We start from the raw sequence: 19,860 nt of genomic DNA on the forward strand, positions 1-19,860 counted from the left end.
AGAAACTCAACAGGAAACCACTTTGACCTTATTGTTATTTATTAGGCAGAAAGTCCAATCGTCCTCTTTTGTATGCATTGTGAAATGTCTTTTGGTTTGGACAAAGCAAGGCATTTTAAGACGTCACCCTTTAACCTGAGATTATATTCATTTAACAATTAATGGATTGATTTGCAAAACAATGTGCAGGATCGTCAATGATGAAATCAATTGTTCATCTTAACATAATAGGTTAAAATAATAGGGTCGCTCGGATCAGTTCAAACATTTTCATAATGATTTAAAAAAAAAAAAAAGTAGAAGACCCATAAATAAGGTAGGTATGTTGTATCAATTTGGCAACATCAAAGTTTCTTCAAAACATTGGTTTCAATTTGATATTTGGTCAACAAAGGATTTCGTGGTGGTTGTAATGAGTATTTGTATTTTAGTATTAACAGCTTTTCTTACTATTATTATAATTATTCTTATAATTATAATAATACTTTAAATGTAGTAATCATTTGTATTAATACTGTTCTTATTCTTATTATTGTTGTTATTAGTAATATAATGATGACGATTAGAAGTATTAGTAGTATTATTTATACAACTGTTATTATAAAAAATATCACAAAAAGTGAGCTAACTGAAAGAAAGAAAAAATATGTAAAGCATCTTTATAGCTCTTCAAGTGTCGAACCAGAGACCTCATGAAGAGCATTTAATGACATGGCTATATTTGGTGGAGCTATAATGTAAAGGCTTTCTGTAATAGTAACAACAATAGCAACAAAAGTACTATCATTAGAAATGTTGCTTATTTTATTGTTAATGTTTATCGTACTATTTTCTTTAAGGATTTACATACATTTGTAACACAAGTCATGAGTGTTAGTTTTTGGTGTAATTACACAACAACTTGATGGATTTGCTCATTGTTTTATTTGCTTTTGAGACAAAAACAGTTTTAAACAAATGCTCAGCATGTGATGGTATCGCGTCACAGCTCTAATGGTACTGTCTTCCCAGGGCGGACACCACCATGGCCAGGAACTTCTGGAAAGCTGCCTGCACCTCACCAGTGAACTCTTTACCCAGCTGAGCAGCAACCACGATGGTCAGGCAGTCGGCCAGGAGCTGCAACACAGCAAGCATCAGAACACATCAGCAGCAGGAAAGGTTGGTCATCTCTGAATATTAATTCTTACATTAGTTCCACAACGGTACCTTGAAGTTGTCGGGGTCCACGTGCAGTTTCTCTGAGTGCAGCACGCTCAGTTCAGTGTAGGTGTTGATGATGTCGTCCATGTTCTTCACAGCCCGGTCCAGACCGTGCATGATGGTTGTTCCGTGTTTGGAAATCATGGGATTTCCCTTGATCGCATCGGCGTTGTAGAGGTTTCCAAAGCTGCCAAAATACCTCTGAGTCCAGGGGTAGACGACCAGACACCTGAGGAAACACGTGAACACGTTCAAATCAAACGGTTACTTTTTCGAAAAAAAGTTATTTAATGCATTGTGTCTTAAAGAAAACACGTCTCTGTTGCATTATTTTAAATGCAAAACTACAAAGACCCACCTGGCAAGAGCTGCAGGGCCCACCACACCATACTCAATCCTGGAGAAGATGTCCTGAATGGTGCTGCGCTCAAAGTCTGTCCATTCAACCATTTTGTCACTTCAAGTTTGCAGGTCAGCAGATACTGAGTTCTCTGGCATCAGATGCAACCTTTTAAAGCCCTCCTGCTCCCCTCCCACAACCAGTGAGTGGGTGGGTGGTGGGCCGGGCAAGTTCTATCTCATGGATTGTCAACAGTAATAAGACAATTCGGCGAATTTGCTCCACCTACATTATCTATGAGACAAAGGAAATAGTTAAAGTAATAATTGTTATACAGCAACAGTAGATATCTTGAACGTATCAGTCACAGCATCAGCACCCTGGACAGAGATCTATAATTAATTATACAAAGACCAACTATACTGAGTAATGCTATGAATTATAATTTTAAATGATATTTTCAACTTTTCTTTTAATTACTTTTAATTTCCCTTCACCAGAATAGGTACAGACACATTATCCAGTTTAAGGAAACAGCCCTAGAAGTGTCTGGTTCCCTTTATACATGTTGGTATAGCCTATGAATTCAGTGCCTTTCTCAATCTCAAATCAGAAGATGGATTGAAACCAGTCAGGTAGTATCTCCAGGCTATACACTAACACAAAGGCTGGTGCTTTTAAAAAAAAATGTTTTTGTCACTTTGGGGTTTAGTGTTGAAATCTTAAACATTTCCAAAGTCACCATGAGAAGAATTGTCTGGTTTATCTCATGGGGGCTGCAACCCAACACGCCTTGTGCAGCATATCTTAGAGGAAGATCTGGGTGTTTCTATGCTCTGTTACGAGCATAAAAACCCCTCACTGCTTGGGCTGATCATTCAGCAACAGACGTTCAACTGGCAAGATGACCACTCTCACTGCTAAAGACAAGCAAACAGTCAAGGCCTTCTGGGCTAAAGTGTCTGGAAAGTCCGAGGACATCGGCGCCGCTGCTGTAGCCAGGTAATGTGACCGAACTGACTGCTGCAACCTGCTCCAACATTTATAAATGAATTTATGTTGGCTCTCACTAACATTTGTTTTGGTTTGACCCAGGATGCTGGTGGTGTACCCACAGACCAAGACTTACTTCTCCCACTGGCCGGACCAGAGCCCCAACTCTGCTGCTGCCAGGAAGCACGGAATAACTGTGATGGTGGGAGTTGGAGATGCTGTGACCAAAATCGATGACCTGAAAGAAGGTCTCAAGGAACTCAGTCAGCTGCATGCCTTCACTCTGCGTGTGGACCCTGCTAACTTCAAGGTGCAGAGCCAGAGTGATTCAAAGATAATACCTTGAAATGTACAGGAAGTGTTTCTCAAACTTGGGCCGTTGAGAGGTTTCCAGACAGACAACAGATCCATCTGTTACAACCATGCACAACATGTCCTTATGTTTGATGGGTATATGTAACATCTGTGTCATTTTCTTCTTTCACAGATTCTCTCCCACTGCATCCTTGTGGTCATGGCCGTCATGTTCCCCACCGACTTCACCCCTGAGGTTCATGTGTCTCTGGACAAGTTCCTGGCTGCTGTGTCTCTGGCCCTGGCTGAGAAGTACCGATAAGCAGCAGGAGAAGAAGAAGAAGAAGAAGGAGACTGCAGCATGAGATGACATTGCGTTGCATCGTGATTAATAAATGCATTCATGCTAAAAGAAAAGCAACTGTTGTATTCTGGTTTGTGTGCTATGATCATGTCAAATGTCAGAGTTAATCACAACTACAGCACACAGCAGACTTTATAGTCAATCAGAAGAAACTCAACAGGAAACCACTTTGACCTTATTGTTAGTTTGTATGCAGAAAGTCCAAACGTCCTCTTTTGTATGCATTGTGAAATGTCTTTTGGTTTGGACAAAGCAAGGCATTTTAAGACGTCACCCTTTAACCTGAGATTATATTCATTTAACAATTAATGGATTGATTTGCAAAACAATGTGCAGGATCGTCAATGATGAAATCAATTGTTCATCTTAACATAATAGGTTAAAATAATAGGGTCGCTCGGATCAGTTCAAACATTTTCATAATGATTTTAAGAAAACAAAAGTAGAAGACCTATAAAACAGGTAGGTATGTTGTATCAATTTGGCAACATCAAAGTTTCTTCAAAACATTGGTTTCAATTAGATATTTGGTCAGCAAAGAATTTCGTGGTGGTTGTAATGAGTATTTTTCATTTGAGTATTAACAGCTTTTTTGACTACATTTATAATTATTCTTATAATTACAATAATACTTTAAATAATATTACTAATTGTTATAATTATTGTTCTTCTTGTACTTATTATTTTTGTTGTTATTGTTATTATTACTAATAAAATAAAAATGATGATTATTATTAGCATTCTTATATTAATAATCATCATCATTATATTAGTAATAATAACAATAGTAGAAATTAATTGTTACAAGATTTTATCAGCGTTAGTTTTTGGTGTAATTACACAACAACTTGATGGATTTGCTAATTGTTTTATTTGCTTTTGAGACAAAAACAGTTTTAAACAAATGCTCAGCATGTGATGGTCTCGCGTCGCAGCTCTAATGGTACTGTCTTCCCAGGGCGGACACCACCACGGCCAGGAACTTCTGGAAAGCTGCCTGCACCTCACCAGTGAACTCTTTACCCAGCTGAGCAGCAACCACGATGGTCAGGCAGTCGGCCAGGAGCTGCAACACAGCAAGCATCAGAACACATCAGCAGCAGGAAAGGTTGGTCATCTCTGAATATTAATTCTTACATTAGTTCCACAACGGTACCTTGAAGTTGTCTGGGTCCACGTGCAGTTTCTCTGAGTGCAGCACGCTCAGTTCAGTGTAGGTGTTGATGATGTCGTCCATGTTCTTCACAGCCCGGTCCAGACCGTGGAGGATGGTTGTTCCGTGTTTGGAAACCATGGGATTTCCCTTGATCGCATCGGAGTTGTAGAGGTTTCCAAAGCTGCCAAAATACCTCTGAGTCCAGGGGTAGACGACCAGACACCTGAGGAAACACGTGAACACGTTCAAATCAAACGGTTACTTTTTCGAAAAAAAGTTATTTAATGCATTGTGTCTGAAAGAAAACACGTCTCTGTTGCATTATTTTAAATGCAAAACTACAAAGACCCACCTGGCAAGAGCTGCAGGGCCCACCACACCATACTCAATCCTGGAGAAGATGTCCTGAATGGTGCTGCGCTCAAAGTCTGTCCATTCAACCATTTTGTCGCTTCAAGTTTGCAGGTCAGCAGATACTGAGTTCTCTGGCATCAGATGCAACCTTTTAAAGCCCTCCTGCTCCCCTCCCACAACCAGTGAGTGGGTGGGTGGTGGGCCGGGCAAGTTCTATCTCATGGATTGTCAACAGTGATAAGACAATTCGGCGAATTTGCTCCACCTACATTATCTATGAGACGAAGGAAATAGTTAAAGTAATAATTGTTATACAGCAACAGTAGATATCTTGAACGTATCAGTCACAGCATCAGCACCCTGGACAGAGATCTATAATTAATTATACAAAGACCAACTATACTGAGTAATGCTATGAATTATCATTTTAAATGATATTTTCAACTTTTCTTTTAATTACTTTTAATTTCCCTTCACCAGAATAGGTACAGACACATTATCCAGTTTAAGGTAACAGCCCTAGAAGTGTCTGGTTCCCTTTATACATGTTGGTATAGCCTATGAATTCAGTGCCTTTCTCAATCTCAAATCAGAAGATGGATTGAAACCAGTCAGGTAGTATCTCCAGGCTATACACTAACACAAAGGCTGATGCTGAAAAAAAAAATGTTTTTGTCACTTTGGGGTTTAGTGTTGACATCTTGAACATTTCCAAAGTCACCATGAGAAGAATTGTCTGGTTTATCTCATGGGGGCTGCAACCCAACACGCCTTGTGCAGCATATCTTAGAGGAAGATCTGGGTGTTTCTATGCTCTGTTACGAGCATAAAAACCCCTCACTGCTTGGGCTGATCATTCAGCAACAGACGTTCAACTGGCAAGATGACCACTCTCACTGCTAAAGACAAGCAAACAGTCAAGGCCTTCTGGGCTAAAGTGTCTGGAAAGTCCGAGGACATCGGCGCCGCTGCTGTAGCCAGGTAATGTGACCGAACTGACTGCTGCAACCTGCTCCAACATTTATAAATGAATTTATGTTGGCTCTCACTAACATTTGTTTTGGTTTGACCCAGAATGCTGGTGGTGTACCCACAGACCAAGACTTACTTCTCCCACTGGCCGGACCAGAGCCCCAACTCTGCTGCTGCCAGGAAGCACGGAATAACTGTGATGGTGGGAGTTGGAGACGCTGTGACCAAAATCGATGACCTGAAAGAAGGTCTCAAGGAACTCAGTCAGCTGCATGCCTTCACTCTGCGTGTGGACCCTGCTAACTTCAAGGTGCAGAGCCAGAGTGATTCAAAGATAATACCTTGAAATGTACAGGAAGTGTTTCTCAAACTTGGGCCGTTGAGAGGTTTCCAGACAGACAACAGATCCATCTGTTACAACCATGCACAACATGTCCTTATGTTTGATGGGTATATGTAACATCTGTGTCATTTTATTCTTTCACAGATTCTCTCCCACTGCATCCTTGTGGTCATGGCCGTCATGTTCCCCACCGACTTCACCCCTGAGGTTCATGTGTCTCTGGACAAGTTCCTGGCTGCTGTGTCTCTGGCCCTGGCTGAGAAGTACCGATAAGCAGCAGGAGAAGAAGAAGAAGAAGGAGACTGCAGCATCAGATGACATTGCGTTGCATCGTGATTAATAAATGCATTCATGCTAAAAGAAAAGCAACTGTTGTATTCTGGTTTGTGTGCTATGATCATGTCAAATGTCAGAGTTAATCACAACTACAGCACACAGCAGACTTTATAGTCAATCAGAAGAAACTCAACAGGAGGGCTGCACGTCTTAGATTTCCAATAATGATAAGGGAAGATGCAACGCCTCGAATGATCTAGAAAACGAAACGGGTTCATCTCTCTTTGTCCAATATATCGACATACCATTCATATTGATCTCAATGGTGAAGTCTAAAACGAATATGCAAAATGTAAAAAAAGCTATGTGATGCGAATAAACAATAAGCTAATGTTGCATATAGTTTTATCCTTTTTTTTCAAGGCAAGGATGGAGTAAACCATACTTTTGTTGGTAAAATATTTTTTGCCTGATATCTTTTGCAGGAAGAGGCTTGATTTAATCATACTTTGAAAGTCTGCTAGACTATACCAATACAGGTTTTATATCACATGTTTAAAGAAGAAGACTTTCTGTCTGAAGACTTTTCTTTTTGCCGCTGCTTTTAATTGAACTATTTATATCTTAAACTGCACTGTAACTTTTATTCATGTATTTTTCTTTTAATGTTTATTTTATTATCTTTGCTTTTTAAACAAGGTTTTTAAATGCCATTTTCTTAATTTCTTTCATTTTTGTAAAGCACTTTGAATTTCCTTGTGTTGAAAGGTGCTATATAGGTTGTGCGTTGGTGTTTGGATCAGGGGAGCACAGGTTCAAACCCCACTGCAGTCAGCATGTCGTTGTGTCCCTGGGCAAGACACTCCACCCCAAATTGCTCCTGTGGGGATTGTCCACAGTATTGAGTATGTAAGTCGCTTTGGATAAAAGTGTCTAACAAGTAACATGTAATAATAATAATAATAATAATAATAATATAAATAAACTTGCCTTGCCTTAAATTCAGAACATCGTTTTATAATGAATTCCATTTTAAAATGCCAGGTTGTTTTCTTTGCATCATTTAATTCTTAGAAATCTTCCGTTTTGTTTGTTTCTGTTGCAGTGTGTTCCAGTGAGACTTTTTGGCCAAGACGCAGGAGACGTGAGGCGACACAATAGTCGGGTCCGTCGGGGCGTGTTCTTTAGTGTCAGTTTGGTGTGTCCTGACCTTTAAATAACACAGAGGTGGACCTCATTTCAGCACCAAGCGCTGTCCATGTTATTAACACGTTTGAGTTGATTTGGGATTTTAATTGTTTAAAGGTCATGGCCATTTCTACTGATCATAATTATACAGGACTGTCTCAGAAAATTAGAATATTGTGATAAAGTTCTTTATTTTCTGTAATGCAATTAAAAAAACAAAAATGTCATACATTCTGGATTCATTACAAATCAACTGAAATATTGCAAGCCTTTTATTATTTTAATATTGCTGATTATGGCATACAGCTTAAGAAAACTCAAAAATCCTATCTCAAAAAATTAGAATAGTTCCTCAGACCAAGTAAAAAAAAAAGATTTATAACAGCAAAACACAATCAAACATTTGAAAATGTCCATTAATGCACTCAGTACTTGGTTGGGAATCCTTTTGCACGGATTACTGCATCAATGCGGCGTGGCATGGAGGCAATCAGCCTGTGGCATTGCTGAGGTGTTATGGATGCCCAGGATGCTTCAATAGCGGCCTTTAGCTCATTAGCAGTGTTGGGTCTGGTGTCTTTCAGCTTCTTCTTCACAATACCCCACATATTCTCTATGGGGTTCAGGTCAGGGGAATTTGCAGGCCAATCGAGGACAGTAATGCCATGGTCAGTACACCAGTTACTGGTGGTTTTGGCACTGTGGGCAGGTGCCAGATCATGCTGGAAAATGAATTCCTCATCTCCATAGAGCTTTTCAGCAGACGGAAGCATGTAGTGCTCTAAAATCTCTTGGTACACAGCTGCATTTACTCTGGGCTTGATGAAACACAGTGGACCAACACCAGCAGCTGACATGGCTCCCCAAACCATCGCTGACTGTGGGAACTTCACACTGGATTTCAAGCAACTTGGATTTTGCTCCTCTCCAGCCTTTCTCCAGACTCTGGCGCCTTGACTTCCAAATGAAATACAAAACTTGCTTTCGTCTGAAAAGAGGACTTTGGACCACTGTGCAACTGTCCAGTGCTTCTTTTCCTTAGCCCAAGTCAGACGCCTCTTCCGTTGTCTTGAGTTCAGAAGTGGCTTGACCATGGGAATACGGCTATTGTAGCCCATTTCCCGGACACGACCTGTGAACAGTGACTTTTGATACCTGGACTCCAGCTTCAGTCCACTGTCTTTGAAGCTCCCCCAAATTCTGGAAGCGACTCTTCTTCACAATGCTGTTAAGGCTGCGGTCATCTCTCTTGGTTGTGCAGCGTTTCCTGCCACATTTCCCCCTTCCAACAGACTTTTTGTGGATGTGCTTTGAAACTGCACTCTGTGAACAGCTTGCTCTTTGAGAAATGTCTTTTTGTGTCTTACCCTCCTGATGGAGGGTGTCAATGACGGTCCTCTGGACAGCAGTCAGATCAGCAGTCTTCCCCATACTTGTGATTTAGTTTACTGAACCAAGCTGAGTGTTTTTCAAGGCTCAGGAAACCCTTGCAGGTGTTTCGAGTTAATTAGACGATTCAAGTGATTCGTTGAACACCCTACTAGTATACTTTTTCATGATATTCTAATATTTAGAGATAGGATATTTGAGTTTTCTTAAGCTGTATGCCATAATCAGCAATATTAAAATAATAAAAGGCTTGCAATATTTCAGTTGATTTGTAATGAATCCAGAATGTATGACATTTTTGTTTTTTTAATTGCATTACAGAAAATAAAGAACTTTATCACAATATTCTAATTTTCTGAGACAGTCCTGTATTGTTGAGGTCTACTAAAAAATATTGATATGGTGCAATTTTCCAAACTCACATTGGTTTCTCATACAGCATCTCTGTATAGTATGTGTATTCACTCTCTGTCCTACACGCCTTGTTGGAGCTCCTGCCCCCCCCCCCCCCCCCCCCCAGCCCAGTGTGCTCTGATTGGTCAGCTTGCCCACTCTGTTCTGATGAGTCCACCACCGTTACAGCGGAACATCAGTGATTATTTGTTACAATAGCCGCTTTCACACCAAATACTTAGCCGTACTTAGTTCCCAGCACTTAGTTCTCAGCACTTAGTACCCCATGGAACTAAGAGCCGATCACGTTCACACCGGAATAAGTTCCCTGAGGGAAGATTACGCAAATGAAGCCGCTGAAGTCACTTCTTCTTCTTCTGCTTTGGGTTTACTGGCAGGCCACAAACAACTTCACGGCGTATACACACGTAGTTCCCGTCCGGAAGTCCCCGGAGTTGGGGACTGGCTTCAGTAGAAGCTGCTGGGACTCCCAGCAGCTTCTACTGAAGCCTACCGAGTAAATCGCCAGAACGCCGACACCTCCTCATCACTCCACCGCTCCCATGTTTTTTTTTGTGTTGCCATAAGTTATTCTCTCTCCGTTGGTGCGCGGGTCTAATTTTAATAATGCTAATGCCTGCAAATATAATGGCGGCTTCAAAAAACTTTTTCCAAGTTTTACGGGGCGTGGTTTGCAATTCGCCCAGCCAATCAGAAATTGGAACTTTTTTCTCCCCAGGAAAGTACCACCTCTCTAGCAGGCACTAAAAAGGGGGTAAGAGTTCTCTGAACTAAGTTCTCTTTTTGGTGTAAACGCAAAACCTCAGGAACTATCGGAACTAAACGGGAAAGTACGGGGAAAAGTACTCCGGTGTGAGAGCGCCTAGCAACCAGAAAATGACACCAGCAATCAGGGCCGCCCCTCCAGCCAATCACGCAGGCTGCATGGGGCCCCGCCTTGCGCAGGGGTCCCCGCCCAGAGGGCCTCAGCTGCTGTGCGCAGTTCTCCGTTCAGTTCTCCGCGCACCCCCCGCGAGAGTAAGAGGTGACAAGAGGAGCACGTCTGTAACCCGACACCGTTGCAATTAATCGACATCTGACCAATCACGGCTTTGATACGGCCACAAGTGCAGGTGAAGAGATGTCGGTGAAAAGACAATTTCAGTCCGGTGCAAAAAACAAAACATGAAGAAACTAGAGCATCACTCGAAGGTGGGTTATTGTATGAGTCAAATGTACAACTTGCAAATGTTGTATAAGTCAAATTGCCAATTGCCATATTAAAACATTAGCTGCAATTCACGATATGAAGAAGGCAGTCTCTGCATAGCATATAGGCTAATGGAGATGCAGTTATTTCCAGCATTCTTTATTTACCGTCCATTCAAGTCTGTTATTCCTTTTATCTGCTAATGTACAGGAGGAAGAGTAATAAACTGTCTTTCTAGTTGGCTTACATAACAGTTAAAGTTTACAGCCTAAAACACATGGAGCATTTTCCCCCTTTTATTCATTTTTATGTCAATTTGCACATTTCATGGTGATGTTCAGCCTCTCCCCTTAACTCCTAACAGTCATCATCATGTCAACCACAACACAGAGAAATACTGATAGAAATGTGTGATGTGTTGTTGATACATTGCTGACAGAGGGAACTACATTTGAATACAGATTTAAGAAATATCAGTTTTTGAGCATGTCATAAGCATGTTTTGTCTTGACTATATTACAACTATATTACAATAAAACAATACAGTATTTGTATTATTGAATTGATATGATTATCATTATTAGTAGAAGTAGTTTATTTGCATCAATTGTATTTTAATCTTTTTGAGGCTAGTATTTGGCAGGAAATGCAGACGTATTCACCTGTAAACGCATACTGAACGACATACATGCACATTTACCATTTACCTCACTGTATAAAAAAGTAACTATTGATAATAATAATAATAATAATAATAATAATAATAATAATAATAATAATAATAATAATAATAATAATAATAATAAACAGGAATTATATTTGCAAAGTAGCCTGCTTTGTTTCCAGAAAAAAATGTTTCACTCCTGCCGGTTGGGGGGGTGGGGCCTCATCTCACAATGTCGCTCGGGGCCCCAAGTTGGCAAGGGGCGGCACTGCCAGCAATGAGAGCTGAGAATCCTGTATGCTGCCCCAGAACGCCTCCTTGGAGATTTAAATTGTTCCATTGTTTTCTTATTTGTAGTAGGCCTAAATACAGTGACGTATTGGGTATAGTGACGTAACGTCTAATCCGCGGACTTCTTCACACACACACACTCAATCTTTTTTCAGCTGCAGCTCCGCGGATTTCTCAGCCTGAGCTCAGCCTGAGACAACGAGATGTGGCGGGGCTCGGCCTGGGCTCGTTCTGAGCACACACGCAGACTCACAGCCAGTCTGCAGGTGTGTGTGTGCTCGGGCTGGGTTCAGGCTGGGTTTTGCTGGGTCTCGCTGACTCGCAGATCCCCCACAGCAGGCCATCTCACACTGTCCGCTCCAGCAGCGAGCCCCGCAACGTCCCGCCAACACGGCACCCAGTCCCAGACCAGTGGCGTAGCTGTGGGTGGGCCCGGGTGGGCCCACATGCACGTCTGGCCCACCCACAGCCAATCAGCGCTTCATAGCGCAGAGCCGGGAAGCCCAGAAGGAAATGCCACAAACTGCAGTTCATCTAGTGGCCGACAGGGGATGGATGCAGAAAGGAGCAATTCCCATAGACCCCCATGTTAAAATGCCCAACTTTACAGCAGAAATAAACATGTTTCTAGCCTGGATCCAATAAAACTTATTCTGGATATAGTTAGATTCCACCTTCATGACAATGGAATAGGGAGTGCATTTTTTTACCGTGAGTTTTTATAGTAAGTAAAGTAACTTTTGCCGTGAGTGAATGAAAGTATTATTTCTTCTTGAAGTCTGCAGTTTAGCGTGTACACATTTGCTGAATATGAAAACACTCAGTGTGTGCCCATGTGCGACTGTCAAGGATAAACAACCTGTGGCCGCCGATATATATATATATATATATATATATATATATATATATATATATATATATATATATATATATATATATATATATGTCATATGTATTATTGCTACACAAACATTACATTGCAGTTGTAGTGTCGCCAACTCCGTTTCTGGTATGCAAAAAGACAGCAACATGCGTCTTTTAGATCTTTCCAGACGAGAGATCTCTCTCCCCCGTCCGTGTGCGAGGGGGCGGGGCAGTTTACACACAAGCACTTGCTAGATGCATGCAACACATACATACGTGTACACACACACACACACACACACACACACACACACACACACGGAGGAGATGGCGGAGAGAACGCACTCCAAGGTGTGGTTAAACTATAGCCGTGTCGATGTGGACAATGCTCGTTACCAAAAGTGCAATAAGTGTTAGCATGGAAGGGCGGTAACACGAGCAATTTGTCAAAACATCTTGCAAAAGTGCACCACATTCAGACGGAGAAATGCACCGGGTTCGACTGTCTTTCTAGTAGCTCTGTAGCCCCGTCCACGAGTAACGTTTCCACGTCAGGTGTTATGTATGCTAGCAGCAACACACGGTTCTACATTATACAAACATGGGTTAATGATTAGAGGCAACGGAGTTACTCTTTATTTTGTTAAAGTTTCAGCTATTCTGTTAACAGTTCTGTCATCAGATTATTTAATACGATTTGTTAAAACATTGTTGTTTCTTTTGATGTGAAATATTATGTATTTAATTTAAATAAAAAGCAATGTTAGTTTTGTTCACAATTTGTTTAGTAAGTTTACCTTATTTTTTTCTCCAAAAGAACCGATAAAAGTACCGTTAAAAGGACCGGATCGATAAGCGCTATCGATAAAAGTTAAAACCTTAACGATACCCATCCCTGTCAGTTTTACACACATTCTGAGGCCGCCGTGCCTTCTGTATGTTTTTATTTTCCCTGCTAATTTATGCTTATGTTCCATTAGTGCATTAAAAAATCATTAAAATCATTAATGAAGTTTCAGCTCAGACCCCACGCTTAATATGTCTCCCCCTGGCCCACCTACATTTACCTACACCACTGCCCACGCAGGTCTTTTCTGTGTTAGAGTTTTACTCGCTACAGGGTGTACTTTGAGGGTTTGTGACTCTGCAGCCCGTTTACATGCATAAAAAGCTACATAACTCACAAGATGATGGTTAATACACGGAAAAGCATGACATGGGACCATATCCCATGACCATGGGAGAATCTTGCAGGTTTTTTTTTTTTCTACATTTATGCTTAAACTTGTTTGAAAATTACAGTTTAAAAGTGAATGTAGGATTTGATATGTTTTAGGAGACATAAGGGCAGGAATTCAGAGGGAAAGGAGCAATTTTGAGCTCTGCTCTTAAAAACGGCTTTTTTTTAAGGTCATACGTCAAACGCGTCATATTACATCACAAAGGGTAAACATCTCCGCTCTCTGACCGCGGGTATAGTTAGTAGTTGCGTTGAGTTGAGCGGTTGTGTTTTAGTGAGCTGGTATTTTTCGGTAGTTTTACATTGTATTTCACCATTTGTGATCATGGTGCAGTATTGTGTTTGTGCAGGTTGCACAAATACCAGCCTGTCAGGACATCGAGTCCACATTAAAAAGGACCGGAGCTAGCGTTCGTTCCTGGGTGCGTTGTGAATCTACCTCCCTGCAGCACATACTCTCCACAGCTTTATCAGGAAACCGTATTACATCTCTCTCCACCCCCGTGGAGCCGTATCTCGCGTCTCTCCTCCGGTACACAGCACCGCAGTGTGGAGTTGCATTAGGTAACGCGAGATACGGCTGATGCGCATTAGTTTCTGTTATGGATCAGTATCAACAGTCCTGCCAGTAACGTTACTATATTATCAATGCTACTTTAGTTATAGCCTGATGTATGATAGCTAACTTCACAATGTTGTGATGTGACGTTAGCTAACATTCTGTAGCTAACGCCGGTCACTCACCAAGATAGCTGCCCAGTTCTCCACCGGTTCTCCTCACACCACAGCTCAATTTCTCTCCGATGGCCGTTATTTCTTCTAATCCTTGGCTGCTCCTGGTCTCTTGGACGCCTAGCAGGCTCATAATTATAAGGTTGTGGTCCGTCATATGCATTTTAATATTCATGTTCAACTTCTTCTGTGTCTTCTGTGTCGAAACTAGCATTGGGATCCATGTTTATTAATACGTTACACCGGCCGCTCTCCCCCTTGTTTCCCCCATGTTACGTCACACACGGGAGGTCACGTGCCGAGGCTTTTTTATGCGGAAGTGAACATTTCTTACAAAAACGATGCCAGATGTCACTGTAGTGTATATTTCTGTATATTTTTTTGAAAATCTAGTGTATTCATCATTTTCCTACAAATGTATTCACAGGTGTCTTTAACCTGGAAGTTGCTCTTTAACTAGAGTAGACCCAACTGCTCCTGTCTGAAGGTGAATCGGATATTTTGTACAATAACATGTTGGTGCTATAAGGAAAGATTGTTCTGAAGGAGTCCTGAAAAGACATGCTGCATAATATAAAGATATGAAAAATGTCCTCTTTCTCTTTTGAAACGTGCTGAGGCTTCTCACTTAGAACATAGCTCCATCTTGTGGCAAGACAACTAAAACACAAGGCATTCAAATAGAAATCAGCTCTGCCATATAAGACTTAAAATGGTGCTTTAGATATTTCCCCTTACAGTAGAGCCAATGCCGGCTGCAGTTAGTGTTATAAGAAAAACAATACATTTTTACTCAATCTTTTCTACTTTTACTAGACATGGAGATCAGGGGAACAGACACCAAGTCAACTGTTGTTTGCATGAAAGTAAACAATTATCATCTGCCTTTTACTTTTACTTCGTCAGTTGGTTGTAATTCGTCCCTTTGAAAATGTAATTGCTTTCTTCCTTTCTAATGTTCTTCCCTTATGATGAATGCAAATAACATGAGATAGAAAGAAGAGGAAGAAAAGGTTTGCAATGAGTCTTTAAAGAAAAGCCAATCCCATCTGAATACTAAAATAGTAAAATAATACTAAAAGTTCCAAGCATTTTCAGACTAAAACTTAAATCTATCTTGCAATATTACAAAAAAATGTAAATGGAAGAGTACTGTATATAATCTTACATCAAATAATTAAAAGTAGTATGACAATCATCAAAACAACAAAACCCAATAAAACACAGATAGCTCTTCCCATTTATGTACATGTAAAGTTTATTATGAATTGAAGGTTTCATTGTCATTCAGGTGAGTGTGAGGCAGCAGGAGATGGTGTCACGATTCTCATGTTATGTCACGTTTATAGTTTTGTAGGTTTGGGTGTTTTTGCTGTTTTCCATGTCATGTTTTCCTTTGGGTTATTGTCTGGTCCTTTTCCCTGTGTTTTCCTCTTGTCATTAGTTTCCCTGGTGTGTCTAATTGTCTGATTATGTTCACCTGGGCCCCTGTGTTTTCTCCTCCCTCCTCACCTGTGTCTTGTTGTGTGATTGAGTCTTGTGTGTATTTAAGTTCTGGGTTGTCTGTCTGTCTTGGTCGGTTCGTCTTGTTCCCTGACTAGTTCTGCGGTGAGTGTTCTGTTTTGTCATTGTACACATATATCATAGCCTTGAAATAAAGGAAGTTTCTGTTTATATCTGCATTTGGGTCCTGCTTGTTTCACAAACCGTGACAGATGGACTCAAACGCAGATAGTCGAGACATTAAACATGATCTTAAAATATATTTTATATATATATATATTTTGTTTTTTGCATTTTGTTGTAATCATTATTTTTAATACTTTCTGCTGACACTAGGTGGGGCTGTGCCACTTGTAACCATTAATAGACTATGCTGATGCAAATGAAAGAAATCACGAAAACGCCTGTGGCCATTTTTGGCTAATGTTCCTCACTCAATGATTTGAATTTTCAAGCAGTCTGCCAATAGCCAAATCATTGCGTTAGGGCTGTTTGAGTTACGGCCAGGACAGAGTGCTAACGTCATATAGTAAGGACTTTTTGTTATATGGCATTGAGAAAACCCTGATAAGTGGATTTCTGTTGGTTAAACTTGGTTGTATGCTTGCTACGCTTAATATATTTGTGCATGCATGACAACATATCTCATATGACTGATAAAGTTGATTAAAGTAAAGACAATTTAAAGGCGAGTGGGATTTGATGTCATACCAAAGAGTGAGGAAACGACTCAAATCTGAAGGATATTTTAATAATCTTCTTGTTTTGTTCTGTCATATAATCGTCAGGGCCTAACAAATTGTTTACTTTAATCATCCACTTGAATGAAGGACCGAAGACAGAGAATATCCCTTGAAATAACAGCTGTGGTTCAGTTAATGTTGTCAAGTTATATTTTGTATTTTACCTGGCAAAGTTGAGAGGTCCATTAGACCCCTGCAGCGACACTCAGCATCTGCCCATTCCACATTGGTGTTTCCTGTGTGTGACAGTGTGTCACCAGATGTGAACAGATGTTGTATTGTTTCGCGCACTTGTCCTTAAAGCTCCGCCCCATTGTACTGAGCTGGATCAGCTGGCAGCGTTTAGGAGTTAATGACACCCGAAATCAACAATCAAATCTTTAAACACTTTTTATGATTACCAGGTCACACATATTACCCAGAGTCATTTCTAAAGCTAATGTAATGTATGTCAGGGCAGTATAGCAAGTGGGGGTACCACTTTACAATAAGACTACCCTTATAAAGGATTCATAAAGGGCTTATAATTAGGTTATGAATTAGGTTTCAAACACTTTATTAATCATTATGAACCATTTATAAACCAGTTATATACATCAACACAGGCTCACTATTTGGCACGATGTTGTAGTATGTAATATGTAATATTATATATATATATGTAATACATATTGATACAGTATATTGGCTACTTAGCGAGAATCAACTCAGTGAACAACAGATACCAAGGATGCTGCTGATGAAGAAGATGAAGGTAGCCAATATAAGGCTTAGCAGTACAGATAAATGTGGGCTCACTATTTGGCAAGCAACTGGTGACTCCTAATAAGAATATTAATAATAATAATACATTACATTTATAAAGTACACAAGTAATACAATCATACAAATAGAATGTAATATACTTCAAACACACAGGCACGTGTTTGTGGTGATGCTGTCTGTAACTGCTTCCCTCTGACCGGATCCGCCCAGGGGCGCCGCCAGGGATTTTGGGCCCCATGAAAATATATCACATTGGGCCCCACCACCAGGCACAGGCCACTTTGTTTATAAATTACCTCGAGGGCCGTACCAAATGGTCTAGCGGTCCGTATACGGCCCGGGGGCCGGAGGTTCCCCACCCCTGCTTTAATATAATAACATTAGTATTAATATCATAACCAAAATGTCGGTGATTAACATGTAGTTTACCTAATACAGACTCACTCAACGCTTCAAACTGTCCATCATCCAAATAGACTAAAAGCAGTTTTTTGTTTTATATAGATCATTGGCTATGTGGGAAAATACTGTGTTTGAAATGTATAATTAAAATTAGATGTTAGCTTTTAGTTTTTATATATATATATATATATATATATATATATATATATATGTGTCTCCCTTCAAATATGTTAAGTGGCATGTCATTCAACACAATGCTGCTCACCTCCTTCAGTTGGGAGAAAAGCTGGTTCAGGTTCAGCATTATGGGCGCACAGGGCTGCTGGTTATGGCTAGAAAGGATCCGTCTTGTGTAAAACTCTCGCGAGAGAGTCAATGACAGGGAGTGTGATTGTTGAAATAGGGTGTTAGCGGTCTTGCTGGTGTTCAAAGAAGAATGACAACACTTTAGATCACCAACACTATGGTTTATTTTTTATTCACAGGCAAGTCAACGTTGTCCCAGTAAAAGTCCAAAGATAGCTCCTGGTGCAATAAAATGTTCCCTTGCAGTGTTTTACTATTATGTCTGATGTTTCTCCATTAATATTGCTGCTACATTAATGTGTATGTTGCATCATGTTACTGCTGTAGATGTGTTTCCGAGCCGAGGCTTTGGATAATTAATTTTTGGAAGAAAATAAGTTAAATTAATCGTAAGTTTAGTGAGTACTTTATCAATATAACGGTCTATTAATGTTAATTATTGAGGATTGATGAAAGGTTACTTACATTTTTTTTCTTAATGTTCTAAACATTTTGGGGCCCCCGTCAGTCACGGGCGCTTAGAATCGTCCTAACTTTTCACCCCCTTACGGCGCCCCTGGATCCGCCCTTTAAAAGCACTATAGATAAGCATGTGTGCAGTGTGGGAATCTTCACCTCAAATGACCAAAATGACCTTAATTTCTTGTGAAAAACGTGGTGCAGGCCTGGAAGATATACTTCAATGGAATACCTGATTTGGACTCTGGGTGTGGCACAGAACCAACTATTATTGCACAGAGCTGTAAACTTGTACGAATCCATAGGTTACATTTCTTCACCATTCCATAAGACCGGGTTGTCTTATGGGCATCATAACCAAATGAATGAAATCATGAATACATGAAAAACTAGAGCCAATATTTGAATACTCCGGATACCTATTTAACTATTCATGATGTTTAATGACTTTTCAGTAATTTCATTTATTTGTTTCATATGTTTTGTTTAGTTTCAGTGTGTTTTTAAAAACAATTAAAATATTTAAAATTAAAAGTTAAATTAATAATAATACAAATCATAATAAGCATAGCAACTATAATTACAATACAACTATAATGAGTATGAATATGTAGTATACTTATTATTATTTTTTAATAATATTAACCATAATATGATTATGGTTATTATTATTATAGGTTGTATTATTGTTATTACTATTATTATCATTATAGTTATTATTGTTCTTATTGTTATTATTATTATCATCATCATCATTATTATTTTTATCATCATTATTAGTATTATTAGTATTATTATTATTATTATTATGTGTTTGTCTGCTCAAAAATACAACGTGTTGATTTATACTTGTGATGTTATTTATAGCTAAATAACTGTATTTTTTTCAATCATATTTCCATTATGTGTTGTATGCAGATACTCAATTAAAGCTTCCATATCAGAAATGTTTTTGTCAATACAGAGGATGATTAATAATAAGATAAAATATTATATATTTTGTATTAAGTCCAAATTGATAATTGTAAAAATATAAATGAAGAATATTTATTGAAAGATTCTTATTCTGGGCCAAGTTAACTTTAGATTAGTGTTAGAACTCTTACCAACCTTGTTTACAGTACAAAACTGCTAGTAGGCTATTAAACTTGAACATAGGAGGTCATTGCTTATAGCCAAAGTATTTATTGCCAATTAAAGTGTTTGAAATATAAATGCTTCCTCTCAGTTGCCAGCACACTTTTACATTTAAAGGCGTCATTGTTATTAGATATTTTTTTTTACATCCAAAAAGTATGCAACCTAACTTAAATTAACTTTGAGTTTCCTAAGTGAAAATTAATGATTAACGTGTGGTTTTGTCGCGTATGACAAACGAGTCTGCAGAGCCACCCTGATAAGTTTATCTCATGCAAG

General features: G+C 39.6%; 4 protein-coding genes across 4 annotated transcripts; 2 read left to right on the forward strand and 2 right to left on the reverse strand.

Annotated features, from left to right (window-relative positions):
• Window positions 1-983: 983 nt before the first annotated feature.
• LOC307016057 (hemoglobin subunit beta-2-like) lies at window positions 984-1,674 on the reverse strand. The gene is made up of 3 exons (XM_079645093.1): window positions 1,562-1,674; window positions 1,210-1,432; window positions 984-1,119 (listed from the first exon to the last, which is right to left on the reverse strand). The coding sequence occupies exons 1-3, from the start codon at window positions 1,651-1,653 to the stop codon at window positions 991-993; spliced, it is 444 nt and encodes a 147-aa protein (XP_079501219.1). The 5' UTR covers window positions 1,654-1,674; the 3' UTR covers window positions 984-990.
• A 719-nt stretch (window positions 1,675-2,393) lies between these two features.
• On the forward strand, window positions 2,394-3,613 carry LOC307016098 (hemoglobin subunit alpha-2-like). Its single transcript, XM_079645133.1, has 3 exons — window positions 2,394-2,545; window positions 2,639-2,846; window positions 3,024-3,613. Exons 1-3 carry the CDS (start codon window positions 2,448-2,450, stop codon window positions 3,150-3,152), a joined length of 435 nt encoding a protein of 144 aa, XP_079501259.1. The 5' UTR covers window positions 2,394-2,447; the 3' UTR covers window positions 3,153-3,613.
• Window positions 3,614-4,046: 433 nt separating this feature from the next.
• LOC307015755 (hemoglobin subunit beta-2-like) lies at window positions 4,047-4,954 on the reverse strand. The gene is made up of 3 exons (XM_079644563.1): window positions 4,703-4,954; window positions 4,351-4,573; window positions 4,047-4,260 (listed from the first exon to the last, which is right to left on the reverse strand). The coding sequence occupies exons 1-3, from the start codon at window positions 4,792-4,794 to the stop codon at window positions 4,132-4,134; spliced, it is 444 nt and encodes a 147-aa protein (XP_079500689.1). The 5' UTR covers window positions 4,795-4,954; the 3' UTR covers window positions 4,047-4,131.
• A 581-nt stretch (window positions 4,955-5,535) lies between these two features.
• Window positions 5,536-6,953, forward strand: LOC307015756 (hemoglobin subunit alpha-2-like). Its single transcript, XM_079644564.1, has 3 exons — window positions 5,536-5,685; window positions 5,779-5,986; window positions 6,164-6,953. Exons 1-3 carry the CDS (start codon window positions 5,588-5,590, stop codon window positions 6,290-6,292), a joined length of 435 nt encoding a protein of 144 aa, XP_079500690.1. The 5' UTR covers window positions 5,536-5,587; the 3' UTR covers window positions 6,293-6,953.
• Window positions 6,954-19,860: the final 12,907 nt, after the last annotated feature.

This window comes from Notothenia rossii (genome assembly GCF_949606895.1).
Source record: "Notothenia rossii genome assembly, chromosome: 8".
In the NCBI taxonomy this organism is placed as follows: domain Eukaryota; kingdom Metazoa; phylum Chordata; class Actinopteri; order Perciformes; family Nototheniidae; genus Notothenia; species Notothenia rossii.

Coding starts and splice junctions, on each gene's coding strand:
- LOC307015755 (XM_079644563.1), bottom strand. CDS start 4,794: ATGGTTGAATGGACAGACTTTGAGCGCAGCACCATTCAGGACATCTTC. Junction 4,574..4,702: donor GGCCCTGCAGCTCTTGCCAG/GTGGGTCTTTGT, acceptor GTGTTTCCTCAG/GTGTCTGGTCGTCTACCCCT. Junction 4,261..4,350: donor TGGACCCAGACAACTTCAAG/GTACCGTTGTGG, acceptor GCTGTGTTGCAG/CTCCTGGCCGACTGCCTGAC.
- LOC307015756 (XM_079644564.1), top strand. CDS start 5,588: ATGACCACTCTCACTGCTAAAGACAAGCAAACAGTCAAGGCCTTCTGG. Junction 5,686..5,778: donor GGCGCCGCTGCTGTAGCCAG/GTAATGTGACCG, acceptor GGTTTGACCCAG/AATGCTGGTGGTGTACCCAC. Junction 5,987..6,163: donor TGGACCCTGCTAACTTCAAG/GTGCAGAGCCAG, acceptor ATTCTTTCACAG/ATTCTCTCCCACTGCATCCT.
- LOC307016057 (XM_079645093.1), bottom strand. CDS start 1,653: ATGGTTGAATGGACAGACTTTGAGCGCAGCACCATTCAGGACATCTTC. Junction 1,433..1,561: donor GGCCCTGCAGCTCTTGCCAG/GTGGGTCTTTGT, acceptor GTGTTTCCTCAG/GTGTCTGGTCGTCTACCCCT. Junction 1,120..1,209: donor TGGACCCCGACAACTTCAAG/GTACCGTTGTGG, acceptor GCTGTGTTGCAG/CTCCTGGCCGACTGCCTGAC.
- LOC307016098 (XM_079645133.1), top strand. CDS start 2,448: ATGACCACTCTCACTGCTAAAGACAAGCAAACAGTCAAGGCCTTCTGG. Junction 2,546..2,638: donor GGCGCCGCTGCTGTAGCCAG/GTAATGTGACCG, acceptor GGTTTGACCCAG/GATGCTGGTGGTGTACCCAC. Junction 2,847..3,023: donor TGGACCCTGCTAACTTCAAG/GTGCAGAGCCAG, acceptor CTTCTTTCACAG/ATTCTCTCCCACTGCATCCT.